This window comes from Brachypodium distachyon, chromosome 5 (assembly GCF_000005505.3).
Source record: "Brachypodium distachyon strain Bd21 chromosome 5, Brachypodium_distachyon_v3.0, whole genome shotgun sequence".
In the NCBI taxonomy this organism is placed as follows: domain Eukaryota; kingdom Viridiplantae; phylum Streptophyta; class Magnoliopsida; order Poales; family Poaceae; genus Brachypodium; species Brachypodium distachyon.
Window position 1 is genome coordinate 3,558,777 of NC_016135.3, and position 16,497 is coordinate 3,575,273.

Consider the following 16,497-nt stretch of genomic DNA (forward strand, 5'->3'; position numbering starts at 1 on the left):
GAAACTCTTTAAGTGCCGGGAGGTGCAGCTGTGCCTATCTCCATCAGTCATCGAGTAAATATTATAACCTTTGGAGTTGTCCTCAAACTTACAAACCTTCCTGCCAAAAGTAGCATAGAACTGAAGAATGAGTTCATCGTTCCAGTTCTGGCAGGCTTCAGCAAACTTCAGAAGATTCAGATCATTTAGCACATTGGCAGTAGGCATGACACCACTCGGACAATTGTAATCAAACCAATCATCATTTAAACACTTCATATTAGCAAAGTGTGTCCTGGGCAGAAGAATCTGCGCATAGTAGTCTTGCTGCTCAAAAGACCAGAATCTTGGGTCTTCAGCTGATCTATCCTCCTTGTACTTCAGCCCATTGTTCAGCCTCACAAGGCGGAGCTCTGCGTTCTTCAGAGCCTTGAAGTTTGCAATCTCACGGTTGGAGGAAACTAGCATTGTGGGCTTCGGAGACAGTAATTCGCGATTGTCTTCAGACATTGTTTGAGATCTCACGAGCATCCGAGAGATTCTCCTGTCCTCATGATCCTTTGCCACGCCAGACCGCTTCTTTTTGGGCACAGTCTTCAACAAATCTTCCGGCAGACGTTCAATCTCCATCAGATCATCAGACTCTTGCGCGGCTTCCTTTTCCTTTTCTTCTTCCATTCCTTCTTCTTCTTCTCTTCTTCCTCCTCATCACTTGAGGAGCTTGGGTCAGACAGTTCGGACGGTACGACATTCTTCACAACAGCTTTCTTCACATGAACTTGCGGCGTTGGCACGGGGGCATCTGCGTCGGTCTCTGCATCATTGACGTTGAGGTCATGGGTAGCTTCAGCTTTGAAGTCACAGGTTCTTCCTTGTTCTGCAGAGGCATCCACAGAATCTGTCAGAGGCAACGAACTGCTGGTGGAGGGTTCTTCAGGACGAGCGAGGTCTTCCTTGTTTTGTCCCAATACCTCATATCCTTCTTCTTCCTGCTAAGTGGTTTGCTCAGACAGTACTGTTGGTGATGATGCAGCTTGTTCCTATTCCTCAAGAAGTGAAGTAAGCTTGACATTTGATGTATCTGGCACAGGAGTGTAAATTGCTTGCTTCTTCCGAGAATCTGCCATAGACGATGAAGTAGAGGGACTTCTTCTAGCAGGAACTTTGATTCTCAATCCAAATTCCTTGGCAGTCTTCTTCACTTCAGCCATCTCAGACGCCTTGCGAGTCATGGAAACTTTCTTCGGTACGACTAGCGCAGGAATATCCTGACTTTCTTCAGTATCCGAGGGGGCTCCAGGGTCATTTCTGGTCTTGAGACCAATCTCGCGACGGTCTCACGAGCGGCATCCCTCGTTTTCTCATATTCGGTCTTCTCTCAGCCAACTTCTTCATTACCACCTTGTTCTTCAGGAGATTTCTCCTTGGCGGCTTTCTTCCCGGCTTCGCTTTTGGCTTTGTCAGCCTTTATGGTCTCGGTTGCCTGCTTCATTTGTTCAGCAAGCACAGCCTTCTTCTTCTTCTTCTTTTTCTTCTTCTTCTTCTTCTTCTCAAGCTCAGCCTGGGTCTTCAAAGCAATTTCTTTTTCTTTCTTCAGGGCGATGAGGTCAGCCCTTTTCTGTTCTTCAGCTTCCTTCTCAGCTTTCTTCTTCTGCAACTTAGCAGCTTTCTTTTCTTCTTTCTTTTTCAAAGCAGCTTCTGCCTTCTCTTTCTCAACACGTTCTTTCTCAGCTTTCTCAGCTCTTTCCTTCTCAGCACGTTCTTCTTCTTCTATTCTTCGAGCAACACGAATACTTCTGTTGAGCTCCCATTCTTCAGCCTGAGCCTTGGCAACAATAAGATCCTCAACATGACTCATGAGGTGATCTGGGAGCAATCCTTCCTCAAATGCAGCAAGAAGAGATGTCAACATAATTGATGTCTCTGATGATCTTCAGAGCCTTCTTGTTGAATTCCTCACGATGAGGCCCTCCATCCTTGCGGACAATCTTGAAGTGCCCCAACTTAGGTGCAGGAAAGTACATGTTGGTGTTCTCAGCCTCTTTGGTTCCTCTTCTGATCTCAGTTGCGAGCACATGGGAATGCTTACGAATGATGTGCTGGAGACGATGCTTTCTCTTCATCCTGGTCTCCCCTTCAACATCGTCTTCTGAGGAATAGAAAACGAAGATTTCTTCAGTTGTGGGAGGAGGCACATCCTTATATCTCTTGGCCTTTTCTTTCTTCTCAGCCTTGGGCTTCGTCACCACTTTCTTTCCATGACTGGCTAGAACTTCACCAGGACGTGGGGAATTGATAGCATACTTCAGTCTGACTCTTGGTCAGAGTGTCACTCTTAGAGGAACTGGTTCCTCAATTTCCTCATCTGAGTCTTCGATGTTCACATGCGGAGACGCAGGAGGTGAGGGTTCAGGAGTTGAATCAAAGATATACTGAGTCTCTTTCTCTGAGTCATTGCTAGACCTGGTCGAACTGACATGGTGACACCTGTGAAATAGAGGGTACGAAGAACAGGCGAGAAGTACACAAATTCTCAGAAACAAAAAATTTGGCAAGAGTTTTAGCTGAAGCAAATTGACCATGTTTATGAAGAATGACTGCTCAGTTCTTCAACGAAGACAGCTACACAGATTTAAACTAAATTCTACTAGAGAGCTTCAGCCTAGATCAAATTTAGCTACAGCTTCAGAATCTTAGAGTAAGTCACTCTATGCAAACACAACAATCTATAGAACAGTTGAGGATTCATCTAATTTTAGTAATTAAATGAAGACTTCAAGTGTACCTAAGATGAGCTCGGTGAAGAATAGAGGAATCACCAAAACCCTAACCGCAAAGCCCTAACTCAGCGAGAGCAGTCAATCTACTGTAGCAAACGGAGGATATCAAGATACGTTTGCTACTTGGAATCGATCTAAGAAGGGAAAAACGACGCTTGCTTGCAGTTCCCGACTCGAATCGGCGCTGATGAAGATTGGAGCTTGAAGACTTCGTCCGGGCAGGAGCAGAGTCGCGGCGAGAAGGAGTCGCGAGAGCTTCCGGGCAAGAGAGAGAGAACTGGGGAATTTGTGGTGCAGGGTAATTTTCCGGAGGGAGTATGGTGGCCTTTTATAGGGAGGTGAAAAAGAGAGGATCTCACCGGTATCTTTTATCCCAAAAATTTCGCTAGGGTTTCCCCGTACACTTAATTTTCCATTGGGATAAGATTTTACCGTTCGGAAAGATTTGTGAAGACGACGGCTAAAACGGAGATTCCGTTGAAATGGTATTCTTGAGAACTTTGAAGACTTACGGTTTTACCAAAAACAAAATTCATTTTTGAAGAATGAAAATTCTTGCATCATCGACAAGGATTACGATGATACATGAATTACGATGAACAGTCTTTGTGTACAGACAAGAAAAAGATAAGATAGATAGGTTCTATGGTGTCCTTAGTTTCATTTTCATCTGACAGTAAGAGGCAAATGCAGTGAAGAACAACTGCACAGATGAATTTGAAGAAAGAAACAAGCAACAAGCTTCTAAACCTACTGAAGACAAACGAAAAGAAGAACAAACAACACTAAAACTGAGGAACAGAAATACTGAAGACAATGCAGATGAAGTAAACATGAATGCAAGAGTATTCACAAGTATGCAAGTCTTCAAGAGATATTCCGATAATCCAAGATGTTTAATTCACTCCTCAGCTCACAGAATCTGATTTTGTCAAGAGGTTTGGTGAAGATATCTGTGAGTTGTTTGTCTGTCCTCACATGGTTTAGGCAAATTTCTCATTTGGGGACACATGATCTCTCAGGAAATTGTGTCGAATATCAATGTGCTTCGTGCGAGAGTGTTGGACGGGATCATTGGCAACCTTTATGGCGCTCTCATTATCACACAGGAGAGGAACGGCATTCACTGAGATACCGAAATCTTTGAGGGTTTGCCTCATCCAAAGAAGTTGGGCACAACAGCCGACTGCTGAAACATATTCTGCTTCAGCCGTCGACAAAGCAGCAGAGTTATGCTTTTTTGAAGACCAACTTACTAAGGATCTTCCGAGGAATTGGCAAGTGCCGGAAGTGGATTTTCTATCAACCTTGCAACCAGCATAATCTGAGTCAGAATATCCAACAAGATCGAAACACGCCTGTCGTACCAGTGGCCCACGGGGCCCCACTGGCACGGGACGCATGGGTCGCAACTGATGAGCTCCTGCTAGGCCGGCTTCCCGAGAGGGGCGAACCCTAGAAGCTACCAGTTCGCTCCCCGCAACTTGCTGGGCAACGGTACGGGGCGCCTTCCGGGTACCGGGGTTTCGGGGGTCGCAGGTGGGGCCGATGGAACAGTGGAGACAAGATCACACAGCAGGCGCAATACATTTAATGCACCGACAGGAGTCACATCGGCAGGGCTAGTCTTGCTCAACAAGTCTACAGCAGCTACCCTAAGAGCTGTTTTCCTTATAGTGCACAGTGGCCTGGGCGCTGCATGAAGCCCAGCGTGGATCTACAGTAGGGAGAGTTTTGCGGCGATGACACGCGTGTAGGGAACGTGTCACGCTGCATGCATTGGCACCTGTGGTATCCCCTTGACTATAAAAGGAGGACCAAGGCCATCGGTCAAAGGGTTCGAACCCCAGACAGTAGCAACTAGTATAGCCCCTGTTCATAGCAGAATCTCTTAGGAGAGCAAGTAGCTCACCCGGGAACTCCCCGGGGCAATCTGTAAGAACACACGCATTTGGTGAATACAACTCCAAGCAGGACGTAGGGTGTTACACCTCCGGGTGGCCCGAACCTGGGTAAATCCGAGTGTCGACACTTTGTGTCTTACAAAAACGGGGTGCCCAGCATCCCCGGTGCCGGAGACCCGTGCTCTGACATCTGGCACGCCAGGTAGGGGGGCGGGCAGAGAACTTTGGGTGACTGCCGGCGTCATCAGCTTCTTCATCCGCGGCATCATCCACGCAAGCTTGCCATGCCCCCCAAGAAGGCAGATGAGCCCGGGGTCGACTTGCGCGACACACTCGCCATGCGCACTCGATCCCAGATGCCGCACGTGTGTCGCAAGGCCAAGGGACCAAGGGTCCCCTCAACGACAGCAGCAGCAGCAACCACAGCTGCCCCCGCCACCTCCTCGGGCGTCGATGGACAACCGTCCTTGGGGGCCTGCGGCGCCTAGCGCGGGAGCCAGTCGCACGGGCGACCTCAACGTCGCACGTGCCAGCCAGCGAGCTCCCTCGCGGGTCGAGGACGCGCAGCGACAGCTGCACCACGACCACAGCCCGTCGCGTGCGACGCCAACGGAGTCTCGGCCCTCACATCTGAGGGCACCGGGCGACCTGGGCGGACGACAGCTGGTTGGAGAACCGGCAGCCCCCCTCCCAAACCCCGGCAAAAGCCATCATTGCTGCGCGTGTCATGGTGCGCTACGAGCCACCGCAAGGCACGCCAGCGGACGACGCGTGGAGCGCGGAGCGGGATGCGCTCCTCGCGCTCGCTACCCAACAGCCACAAGGTGATGCCGGCCAGGTCGGTTCGGGCCGGGGACAGAACCCGGGACGCAGAGACACGCCCCGCATCTCGGGGCATGGAGAGCATCCTCCACCTTCGGGTGGGCAAGGTGACGAGGATCCCGAGGACTACTTGGACTCGTCGTCGACTGTCACGCTAGGTGACGCGCGGGGCGTCCTGAACGCCCGCCAGCAAGAGGATCTCTGCTGGCGCGAGGTGGAGCACCAGCGTCCAGAGGAGCAGGAAGACGCTCCCATGGGCGCCGATGACATGGCCCCGCAAGTGCCCGGTGACATGGCCCCGCAAGTGCGTACGACGGGACCGTGAATCCCAAGGATTTCCTCTTGACCTAAACGCTGGGCATGCACGCTATCGGTGCCGACGACAAGGTCAAGGCCAACTGGTTCCCGATGGTCCTAAAAGGGTCAGCGAGAACCTGGTTGCTCAACCTGCCCGCCGGGTCCATCGCCTCCTGGGTTGACCTACGCGAGCAGTTTATGAACACATTCCAGCGTGGGTACAGGCGCCCGGGAACCGTGGCAGAGCTGCTCACGGTAGTGCAGAAACCAGAGGAGACGTTGCGGGACTTCATCAACAGGTTCTTCAACATTTCCTAATCCATCGAGAGGCGGAAGCGGCCGCCATCATCAACACTTACGCCATCAACGTCCGCGACCCAAAGATGCGTGAGAAGCTGAACATGCACAGGATCAGGACCACGAGGGATCTCTACGCTCTCGCGCACAAGGGCGCGATGGCCGAGGAAGGACGCTTAGCGCCTGAGCTTGCCGCCAAGGCAGCGGCAAACCCACCCGAGGGCTCCGGGAAGAAGGACTCGCGGAAGCGCGGCGGGAAGCAAGTGCTTGCCGCGGAACCGGGGGCTCCCCAGATGCCCACCAAGAAGGCGGCGTCGGCAGGAGCATCGGGTAGCAAGCCGGCGGCGGCCGCCCGCTGCCCCATCCACACCAACGCCACCCACGACGCGCAGACTGCCGCACTCTCCAAACCATCAAGGAGAAGCGCGAGTAGCGCCACGAGGAGTGTCGTGCTGTTGGGGCTTGCTTCAACTGCGGGGATATTGGGCACCTCTCCCGAGATTGCCCGAACAACCCCCGCAACAGAGCGTGCCGGGGCGCAGCCAGTGGCGGCGACAAAGGAGAACCCGCGGGAGGTTGCGGTCAAGCCCGCGGTGGCAAGGACCGGCCTCCTCGGGGACGCGACAAGCCTCGCGCCGAACAGCGCGAGGACAACTGTAGTGACGACGCCGACGAGCCCGGCTTCCAGGAGCCCCGCGACGTCGCCTGCATCCACGGGGGAGCATCCGCTCTCACATCTCACGCCGTCGTGAAGCGGCTCACTCGTGAGGTTTGCACCCACCTCCCTAGCGTGGAGGCGCAACAGCCGTTGAGGTGGTCGCATGTGCCGATCACCTTCAACTCGGACGATCATCCGATTCGTCCCTTGGGATCAGGGGTACTCCCCCTCGTGGTGTCATCAATCATAAACAATGGGACGGTGACCAAGGTTCTGGTGGACAACGGGGCAAGCCTTAACCTCTTGTCCGCCAAGTTGGTGGAGAAGCTTCAGCAGCCTCTGGAGCTCTGGAGCAGATGAAGCCCACCGACCCGTTCCGGGGAATCAACCCCGGAGTGGTGCAGCCCATGGGGCGAATCACGCTCCCAGTGACCTTCGGGTCTCGGGAGGCGTTCCGGACTGAGCACGTCGTTTTCGACGTGGCTCACACGCCATTACCGTACAACGGGATTATTGGTCGGCCGGCGCTGATCAAGTTCATGGCGGCAACCAATTGCACCTATGGCCAACGTACGGTGTACTCTCCATCAAGTGCGACCTGAAGGACGCCACTTGGTGCGTGGGCGAGGTCGTAAAGGCCTCCGTAGTGGCGGATTCCAGTGACTACGACGTTGCCGGGAACGAGGATCCACTTACGGGTGAACAGCCCGCACTGGAGAAGGCACGAGCTGCTCCTGGACAGGAAACCGGGGGCAGCACCAGCTCAAGCCCGCGCGTTAGCCAGGGCATGAAGCTGAAGGAGGAGGGCGCCAAGGTCAAGAAGGTGCCCCTGCATGCCGGCAACGAGGCGCTTACCGTTTCCATCGGTGCGAGCGTCACCGACAAATAGGAAAGCGCCCTCATCACCTTCCTCCGGGAGAATTCTGACATGTTCGCTTGGGAGCTGTCAGATCTTCCCGGAGTCCCCAGGGAGGTGATCGAGCATCGGCTGGCGGTGCGGCCAGACGCGCGGCCCGTCAAGCAGAAGGTTTGCCGGCAAGCACAGGAACGCAAGGACTTCATCCAGCAAGAGGTGGAGAAGCTCACGAACGCCGGGGCAATCAGGGAAGTGTTGTACCCTACTTGGTTAGCAAATCCTGTTGTAGTCCCTAAGGTTGGGAATAAATTGCGCATGTGTGTAGATTTTACTGATCTCAATCGTGCATGTCCTAAGGACCCCTTCCCTGTATCCCAGATCGATCAAATAGTAGATTCCACAACAGGTTGTGAGTCTTTATGCTTTTGGGATGCCTTCTCCGGCTACCATCAGATTAAGATGGTGGTCGAAGATGAAGAGAAAACAACGTTTATCACCCCGGTTGGCTGCTACTGTTACACATGCATGCCTTTCAGGCTAAAAAACACGGGCTCGATGAAAGATCGAGTATGTCACAAAGGGGGGGTGAATGTGACCAGTTTTAATTCTTTCTTCAAAATGAAGACTGAAGACTGAAAACAGTCACAGTACTTCAACAATTTTAGAGTTGCAGCGGAAAGAAGAAAGAAGGAACAGATTTATAGCAGCAGCAATGAAGACAGAACACAATGAATTAGTTATACTTCACAGAGTAAAAGTTGAGGAACGAAATCACCAAGACTAAAGACACAGGGATTTGTTTCCGAAGTTCAGATTGTTGGCACAATCCTACGTCTCCGTTGAGGGGGCTGAGTCACACAAGACTCGAGGACACACAAGTCCACCCAATCCTCCTGAGCTCAGACCAAAGTCTCGCCCAGTTACTCGTGGTAGATCTTGAGGTGATCTCCGGACCTTCACAGACTGGTTGATGGCAAATCACAATCTTCGATCGCTCTTCAACACTGACTCCTAGCCATCTAGGTGATGCCAATCACCAAGAGTAGCAAGCTTCAACTGCTCGGCTACAGAGGGGATCCCATTCTTCACGCTCAGTTCAGCTCTAAGTGTTTTATCAGGTGTTCTTCAAAACAACTCACTCGGGATCACCACCGAATTCCTTCGGGGTGAGTCGTCTTATATAGCCTTGGCCACGGCTGATCTAGCCGTTGTGACCCGTTGGATAAAGTGAACTTTGAGCCTCCAGCTCACACTTTATCACCTTGTATCATAACGGTTAGATTAGGTGGTTAGGCACGAAAGCGACAGATTTTTAAACACATTTGAAATCAGAGTGAAGACTTCACGCGGAAGTTTCTGTGAAGCCTGAAATGCTTCATTCTTCACTCCGACGAAAAACACACACAGAAAATGGTTTTCGCCTAAGCTGAACATGAAGAATAAGGTTTCATCTAAACCAGCTCCACACTTCAAACCCCCCTTAATACTACGGCGTTCCTATACTCAAGTGAAAGAAAAAGGTACGGAAAGACCTATGAATAAAGCTATGCTTCACGTTCTTCACCGTTCTTCATTGAGTTCTTCATACTTCATGCCAGTACCTGTCCTTAAATTTTTTAGGGGTCATCGATGCTGGTTAAACCAACTCTTCTGAGGAACCAAAACCTGAAACACTCAGTGTAACTCATTAGTTCCTCAACCATGTTGTCATCATTCATCAAAACCTATACAGGGGCAAGGTTTCCCTTTCACTCGACATTTCAGCGTGCTTTGCACGAGTGTCTGGGACCCCAGCTAAGCCGGAATATCTGCAGGAGACATTCGATAATCTCCGCAGGATCAAGCTCAAGCTTAACTCCGAGAAGTGGACATTCGGCGTGGACTCGGGGCACTTGCTAGGCTTCTTGGTGTCTCACCGGGGAATCGAAGCCAATCCACATAAGATCAAGGCGATCGAGAAGATGGAGGCACCCAGCAAGGTCAGAGACGTCCAGTGCCTCAACGGTTGCATTGCGGCGCTCGGGCAAACCCCCGGCTACCACTTCTGCCCCGGGAGCCGAGGGCCTGTCAACTGAGGCTGCCCCCCACAAGCGGCTCGTGCAGCACCCCGTGTACTTCGTCAGCACGGTGTTGCGCGATGCCCGGGTACGGTACCCGCAGGTTCAGAAGCTTTTGCTTGGGATCCTACTCGCTTCGCGGAAGGTGCGCTATTACTTTCAGGTGCACAACATCACGGTGGTGTCGGGGTTCTACTTGGAGCGGGCCCTGATCAACTGTGAAGCCACCGGGAGGGTGGCCAAGTGGAGAATGGAGTTGGCGGAGTTCGGGCTGCGTTTCGCAAATACCAAAAGCATCAAGACCGCCGCTCTTGGCGAATTTGTCGCAGAGTGGACGTCCACGGGGATAGAGGAAGAAGAGCTGGAAGCAAGCCTTCCCGGCAAGTTGGACGAAGGGTACCAGGTCATGTATTTTGACGGTGCCTTCTGTCTGTAGGGCGCCGGTGTCGGAGTGGTGATCGAGTCGCCCACAGGAGATCAACTCAAATTCGTGATACAACTCGACTTCGCCAACTCCACCAACAACACAGCAGAGTACGAGGGGCTGCTAGCGGGGCTACGCGCGGCGATCGCCCTCGACATCAAGCGCCTGGTTGTTCGCAGGGTTCACAACTCATGATAAACTAGGTAAACAAGGACTACGACTGCCCCCAAATGGCAGCGTACGTGGAAGAAGTGCGAAAACGGGAGTCCAAGTTCAAGGGACTTTGGTTTGAGCACGTGAAGCGCAAGGACAACTTTGTTGCGGATGAATTGTCCAAATGGGCAGCGGAACGCAGCAAGGTGCCTCCTGGGGTGTTCGTACAGAGGCAGTTAAAGCCCTTTGTCGATCCCAAGATGGTTGCCGGGGAAGCCCCTCCGGCAACCCAAGGAGACCCCGCAGCTGCGGGGCACCATGCCACCAAGCTCGTGGCATGCGCGAGCAGGGAACCGCCACCCGGGGGTGCAGATATTGTTCGCTACCTCAGGGGCGGGACCCTCCCGGAGAAAGACGTTGCCGCGGAGCGAGTGGCCCGGCAGGCCAAGATGTACGCTCTGGTGGATGGGGATCTCTACTAGAAGCGTCCTAACGGAGTTATGCTCCTCTGCATGCCTCAGGAGGAAGGGCGCACGCTACTGGAGGATATCCATCGAGGCACATGTTCGCACCATGTGGCCTCCAGGGCATTAGATGGGAAAGCATTCCAGCACAGCTTCTACTAGCCAACAACCTTAGCCGATGCTGAGCAACTAGTCAAGACCTGTGAAGCGTGCCAATTTCACGCCAAGAAGAACAACCAACCAGCGCAAGCCCTGCAAGTCATCCCTTCCTCGTGGCCGTTCGCGGCCTAGGGGCTAGACATCGTCGGGAAGTTACCGAGAGCCGTTGGTGGCTACAAGTACCTGCTTGTGGCCATCGACAAGTTCTCGAAGTGGATTGAGGTGGAGCCTGTCCGAGCTGTCACGGCACAGGAGGCCATCAAGTTTTTCAAGGGGTGTGCCGGTTTGGTGTGCCTAACGGCATCATCACCGATAATGGCACGCAATTCACTAATGCGGTGTTCCAAGCTTACTGCGAGGACATGGGCACTAAAATTCACTTTGCCTCCGTCGCAAGTGGAGCACGCCAACGCAGAGGTATTGCTGGGGCTCAAGACGAGAACCTTTGACAAGCTCAAAGGCCACGGGAAACACTAGGTTGAAGAACTCCAGCCCGTGCTGTGGTCGATATGCACCACACCAAGTCAGGCGACGGGACAAACTCCGTTTGCCCTCGTCTACGGGGCAGAAGCTATACCGCCCCTCGAACTCAAGCATGGGTCACCTTGGGTACACGCGTACGGCGACAAGAGCCAACACGCGCAGAGGATTGACGACCTTACCTTCATTGAGGAGATTCGATGCTGGGCTGCTGTGCGAGCTGCAGGCTAGCAGCAGGGGCTCCGTCGTTATCATGACAGGAGAGTCCGTCCCTGGGGGCTCGAGGTTGGAGACCTCGTCCTGCGCCGGATACAAGGAACGAAGGCCGGGAACAAGTTGACTCCAAACTGGGAAGGCGCTTTCCGGGTAGTGCAGGTGACCAGATCGGGGGTTGTCCGGCTGGAAATCAAAGAAGGCTTGCCGGTGCCAAATAGTTGGAACATTGAGCACCTGCGCAAGTTCTACCCGTGAAACGGTGGCGCCTTACCCACGGGTGACGCTGCGGCAGCGTGCCTCTTTAAGTTAGTGTAACCGGGCAAGGCCCGATTGTAATCCACTAGCACAATTAAAGTTGAGTAAAGATAAGTGTTGCTACTGTTAATGTGTGCTTTCGTCTCCTGCTTTAGGGCCACCCCAGAACGAGGCCCAGCAGTTGGTGAACCCGTTCACAACGTGCTGCGTGCCAGCACGGCACCACGGAATAGAAAAGTTGCTCACACCCAAGCCTGAGGTCGACTCTTCTGTGCCCGGGGGTAGGGAGGCAGGAGGTCATCCAAATAGTGTTGTCTTTTTTCGTGCATTTCGAAAAAAATTCTGGGCATTGCAAAGATCTAACATGCAGGATAAAAGCGGGGACGAAGGTGCACTGTGATGCTCGTGGAGCAGTCACAGGTGTTGTCGTCTTGCGGGTAAGTTGTACGTATGGCAATTACTTCGAGGCTTGATGCAGGACTCTGAGACAGGGCCAGTGCCTCCATGCGTCAACCGGCGGATTTGTGCGTGTGGCGGTAGAGGCAGCGCTCTGGCTATTTAAAGACCAGAGCAAGCGCGACACCAGCAACGGGCATGAAAGCAAGAGATGTCGTAGAGAGGCGATGGTGGTGCATCCTTCTGCGCTTGTCATTGAGGGTGTTCCCACCATCGCGGCCCTGCCCCATCTATTAGGGAAGGACACCAGAAATGGCGATGCAAGAGGAGAGAGGCGTCGTGAAGACACGGTGGTGGTGCATGCCTCCGCGTGTGTCGCTGGAGGGTGCACGTCCACCGCGTCCTTGTCACGGCTCTCAACGAGGTGCTCCAAGAGCAAAGATAACGGAAAGCTAAGTACTTTGTTTCGAGTCCTTAGTTCCTCGTTTAATCACACTGGTTTGCCGAGGTAAGCTCAGTTCCCGTGTAGCTGGAGCGTAGGAAAGACGCTTGCGGGGGGAGGACGCCCCCCACACGTGGCTCGCGGGTCCCGGAGGCGTGCGCGCTGGGGTAGTTAACCCGCAGGCGGAGTGGCTAGCCACTGCTATTTGGCCCTAGGTTGGCACCGCGGGTTCGTCCCGGGTCCCTAGTCTGGCCAAGCAAGTAGTTGGCGAGGCCCCGGCTACGCAAGGTTAAAGCACGGGAAAGACAGAGCCCCTCCCAGCAAGCCAGTCTTAGGCGGAAAAGCAAGTAAAATGGCATTGGATAAAATAAAATTCAAACTAACAAGTTTACGGGCAACATTCAGAGTGACAAAGGGCTAATACGAAATAAGGCGCCTCGCGCCAGTTGCAGGAGTACAAACAAAAAAGGGAGAAATGAAAAGTAAAGGGAACAGCTACGCGGGGGTGCTTCCGGGGCAGCAGACTCGGCGGCGGGTGCCTCCTCGGCGGCAGCCTCCTCCTCATCGTCACCAGCACCAGCCTGCCCCGTCATCCGCACGACCATCTCATCGACGAAGTGGCTAACGGCGTTGGCATGCTCCTCCTTGTTCTCCTCCGGCGACCAGTCGTTGAAGATGGTCTCGAAGGGGAAGTCCGGATAGGCCTGGTGGACCCTCAGCAGGATGGCGGCGGCAACCTGAGATGCGGCGACACTCACTTGCCGGTCCCCGAAGCTGCGGATGCGGTCCTCCACGGCCGTCAGCCTTCCCACGAACTCCGCGAAGAAGGGGGTGAGGGTGCTGACGTCGCTGCCGTCGATGGTTGTCGGGGCTACCCCCAGCTTCGCCAGCGACTCGTTCCCCACCTCTGCCAACCTGCGGAGCAGGGCTGTGCTTTCTTGGCGCTGGCTCCCGAGCTTCGCGTGGTTGCGGCGCGCGAGCTCGGTTTCCGCCTTCTGGCTCCGGAGCTTGTCCTTCAGCCGAGAGATCTCGACGCCTTCTCTGATTTTTCCTCGTCAAGCTGTCAAAGATCGTTCCTCGCGACGTCCAGCTCGCCCTTCAGGGCTGCGTTGGCGTCGGTCGCGGCCTTGAGCTGCTCCTGGAACTCGCGTTCCCGGGTTTGGAGCTGCTCCTGCAACTCCTTCTCCCGGGACGCGGCTTGCGTCGCAGCAGCCTAGGCTGCTGTGGCCTGCTCCCCGAGTTGCTGCCGCAACTGCTGTATCTCAGAGGAGTAGCTGGAGATGAGCCCGCTCTTCTCGTCGAGGCGCTCCTGGAAGCCCCTCAGTTCTTCCTGGTGCTCCCCCTCGGCGCGAAGATGCGCCGCCTCCAGCAACTTGAGCACCTATTGGTGCTCCACGCGCAGCTCTTGTAGCTGGCGCTGGATGTGTGCTTTCGGGACCGAGGGCGTGGATACCTCAGCCCGGGCTTGCTGCGCCACCCAGATCTCCTCCTGGAGGTGCGCCGGCTCCTGCCGACGCTCCTCAACTTTCTCCCGCGCACCGTCCAGCCAACCCTGGGTTACGGAGAGCTGTTGGCGCACCCTGTTGTAGCAGCTGAGGAATCCCAGCTGCTGCCGCTTGATGCCCTCTATGATCTCGTGCCCCTAGTTGAAGTTGCTGGAGTCCCAATTCAGCGGACCCCAACCTGCGCCCGCGATCGCCCCGGAACTCGAGGAGGCACCCACGGCCACCGCTTGTGACCGCACCACGTCCTCGGGTGCTGGCGCCGGTAAGTGCGTCCTTCCGATTCCACCAGCCGCGAGCTCGACCCTTGCCTCCACCGGGGGACTAGGCGATCGCTCGCGGCGGGCCTTCGGTGCGGCGAGTTCGAGGGGCTCAGACCCGGTGTCCGCTGCCTCCCCGGTTAACACCGGGTCGGTGGCTTGGACGCCAGGAGAGCCCCCTCCGTCCCTGCTCTGTCCGGTGGGGGGTTGCTCCACCGTCACCACAGGGGTGGCCTCCGCGTCGGCCGCGGTGCCTCCCGGGGTGAGTTCTGCGGCCCTAGTTCCTGTGGTTGCGGCGGCAGGAGGGGCTGCAAGGAGGATTGTTGGAAAGAGATGAAGCACAAGACAAGAAAAAGCGACCGGGAGGAATACTGTGGTGGGCGTGGCATACCTTGCGCGGTGTTCCCTCCCCCTGCATCGGTCGCCTCTTGGCGGCCGCCGTCGATCGTTGCCGGGTCGACCTCGGAAACGCTTTCCGGTCCTGGATAAGAGAGCAGAAAAGAGTGTTAGGCGCTGAAAAAATAAAAGGAGAGAAATTTACACAACCAGGTTGCCGGGCGCACCTGCTCCCGGGGCCGCCGGCTTGCTTGCCGTCTGGGCGGCGTCGCCCACACCCGCTGCTGCTGCCATCACCGTGACCCCCGTCCCGACCTAAGGGCTTCCCCCACTCGTGCCGGGGGCTGTGCGTGGCTCGAGGTTGCCGGTGGAGAGCTCACCGGACCCCTCTTCCCTGCCGGCCTGAAGCAAGAGGAATTATTCGCCGAAAACATGCCAAGGGAAACAGGAAGCACGGGTTAAGGGAAAGGAACTTACTTCGCTGGTTTCAACACTAGCCTGCGGTCAGCAAAGATTCCCCCCACGGGAAGCGCCTCCCGCACAGTGGGCGGGCGGGACAGGGGCACGATGTCGTCGTCGTCGCTGTCCCCTTCCGCAGGGCTGTCGGCACCCCGAGACCCCTCGTCCTCGGAGGTGTCGGCGACCTCGCGGGAGACATCGTAGCCGGCAGAGGCGTCCGCCGGCCCCTTGGAATCCCCGTCCGAGTTGTCCTCCTCCTCCTCTCTCTCGGCCACCGGTTGCTTCCCAGTCCGGGCCCTTGGTCGCGGGGGAGGGCGGCACGACGGGGTTCCCGCCATGATGCCCCATTTGTTGCAGGGTGGGTAGTTGCTGGCTCCCGGGTTGGCGACATGCGCATGGAGCGCGGTCACACTCGGAGGAAGCCCGGTGAAGGGGGAGTTGTCGCCGGTGATCCCCCTGAGCCACGTGCGGATTTGCTCCATTGTGAGCCCGCCTCGCCGCAGCCTCATCCGGTCGCTCTCCCCCGAATAGGTCCAGACTGGGTGGGTTCGGTGCTGCACCGGAGCGATGCGCCTCACGATGAAGCTCTGGGCCACGTCCAGATCCGTGAGCCCCACATGCCGTAGCACCACGATCTTGTTGCAGATCGGCGCGAGCTCGGTGTCCCTGGCATCGCGGTCCTGCCAGACCCTGGAAGACATCGCCTCGCCCTTCTCGACGCGAGGATAGTAGTAGTGGCGGAACAACGCCACGGACGGCATCACCCCCACGAACGCCTCGCGGAGGTGTTGAAAGACGGCGAGCTTGAAGAAGAAGGTGGGGTGAATCTGCGCCAGCTGCAAGCGGTATGCAGAGAGGATAGCATGGAGGAAAAGGGAGTGCGGCGGCACAAATCCGGAGAAGATGAACCTCACGAACACCCGGTAGTAGTGCTCGTCAGGGTCCGACCCAATGGGCAGGATGCGCGTCGGCCCGTGCTCGTTGTGCTTGGTGGCCACCGCCAAGCGCAGCTTCTCCACAGCCTCGCCGTTGTAGCCGGGCTTGAAGAACGCGAATTGGGCCCTCTTCTCCTTGTCCCTGCGCTCTCGCTCCGACATTTCCTTCTTGCCGCTCTTCTCTCCTTTACCGCTGGCGCCCTTGGGACGTGCTGGGCCTTTGGGTGTCATTGGTGGAGGGAGAGAGGAGAAAGGTGGGAGGCTTCTCGGGGGTCAGAGCTCAAGGGGCTTGGGGGAGGCAACGGCAGGGGCAGTGGCGGAGGGGAGTCCTTGTGACACCGCCCCTGGGTATTTATATCCGGCGGA

General features: G+C 55.4%; 1 protein-coding gene across 1 annotated transcript; it reads right to left on the reverse strand.

Annotated features, from left to right (window-relative positions):
- Positions 1-1,862: 1,862 nt before the first annotated feature.
- Positions 1,863-15,031, reverse strand: LOC104585505. Its single transcript, XM_010242418.1, has 5 exons — positions 14,965-15,031; positions 14,793-14,882; positions 14,323-14,709; positions 13,139-13,675; positions 1,863-2,251 (listed from the first exon to the last, which is right to left on the reverse strand). Exons 1-5 carry the CDS (start codon positions 15,029-15,031, stop codon positions 1,863-1,865), a joined length of 1,470 nt encoding a protein of 489 aa, XP_010240720.1.
- Positions 15,032-16,497: the final 1,466 nt, after the last annotated feature.

What these genes read in the sequence shown, in the direction of transcription:
- LOC104585505 (XM_010242418.1), bottom strand. Translation starts at nt 15,031, where the DNA reads ATGGCAGCAGCAGCGGGTGTGGGCGACGCCGCCCAGACGGCAAGCAAG. An exon ending in GCCGGCGGCCCCGGGAGCAG is followed by an intron (nt 14,883 to 14,964) that starts GTGCGCCCGGCA and finishes TCTCTTATCCAG; the next exon opens with GACCGGAAAGCGTTTCCGAG. An exon ending in GGGAGGGAACACCGCGCAAG is followed by an intron (nt 14,710 to 14,792) that starts GTATGCCACGCC and finishes TCCTCCTTGCAG; the next exon opens with CCCCTCCTGCCGCCGCAACC.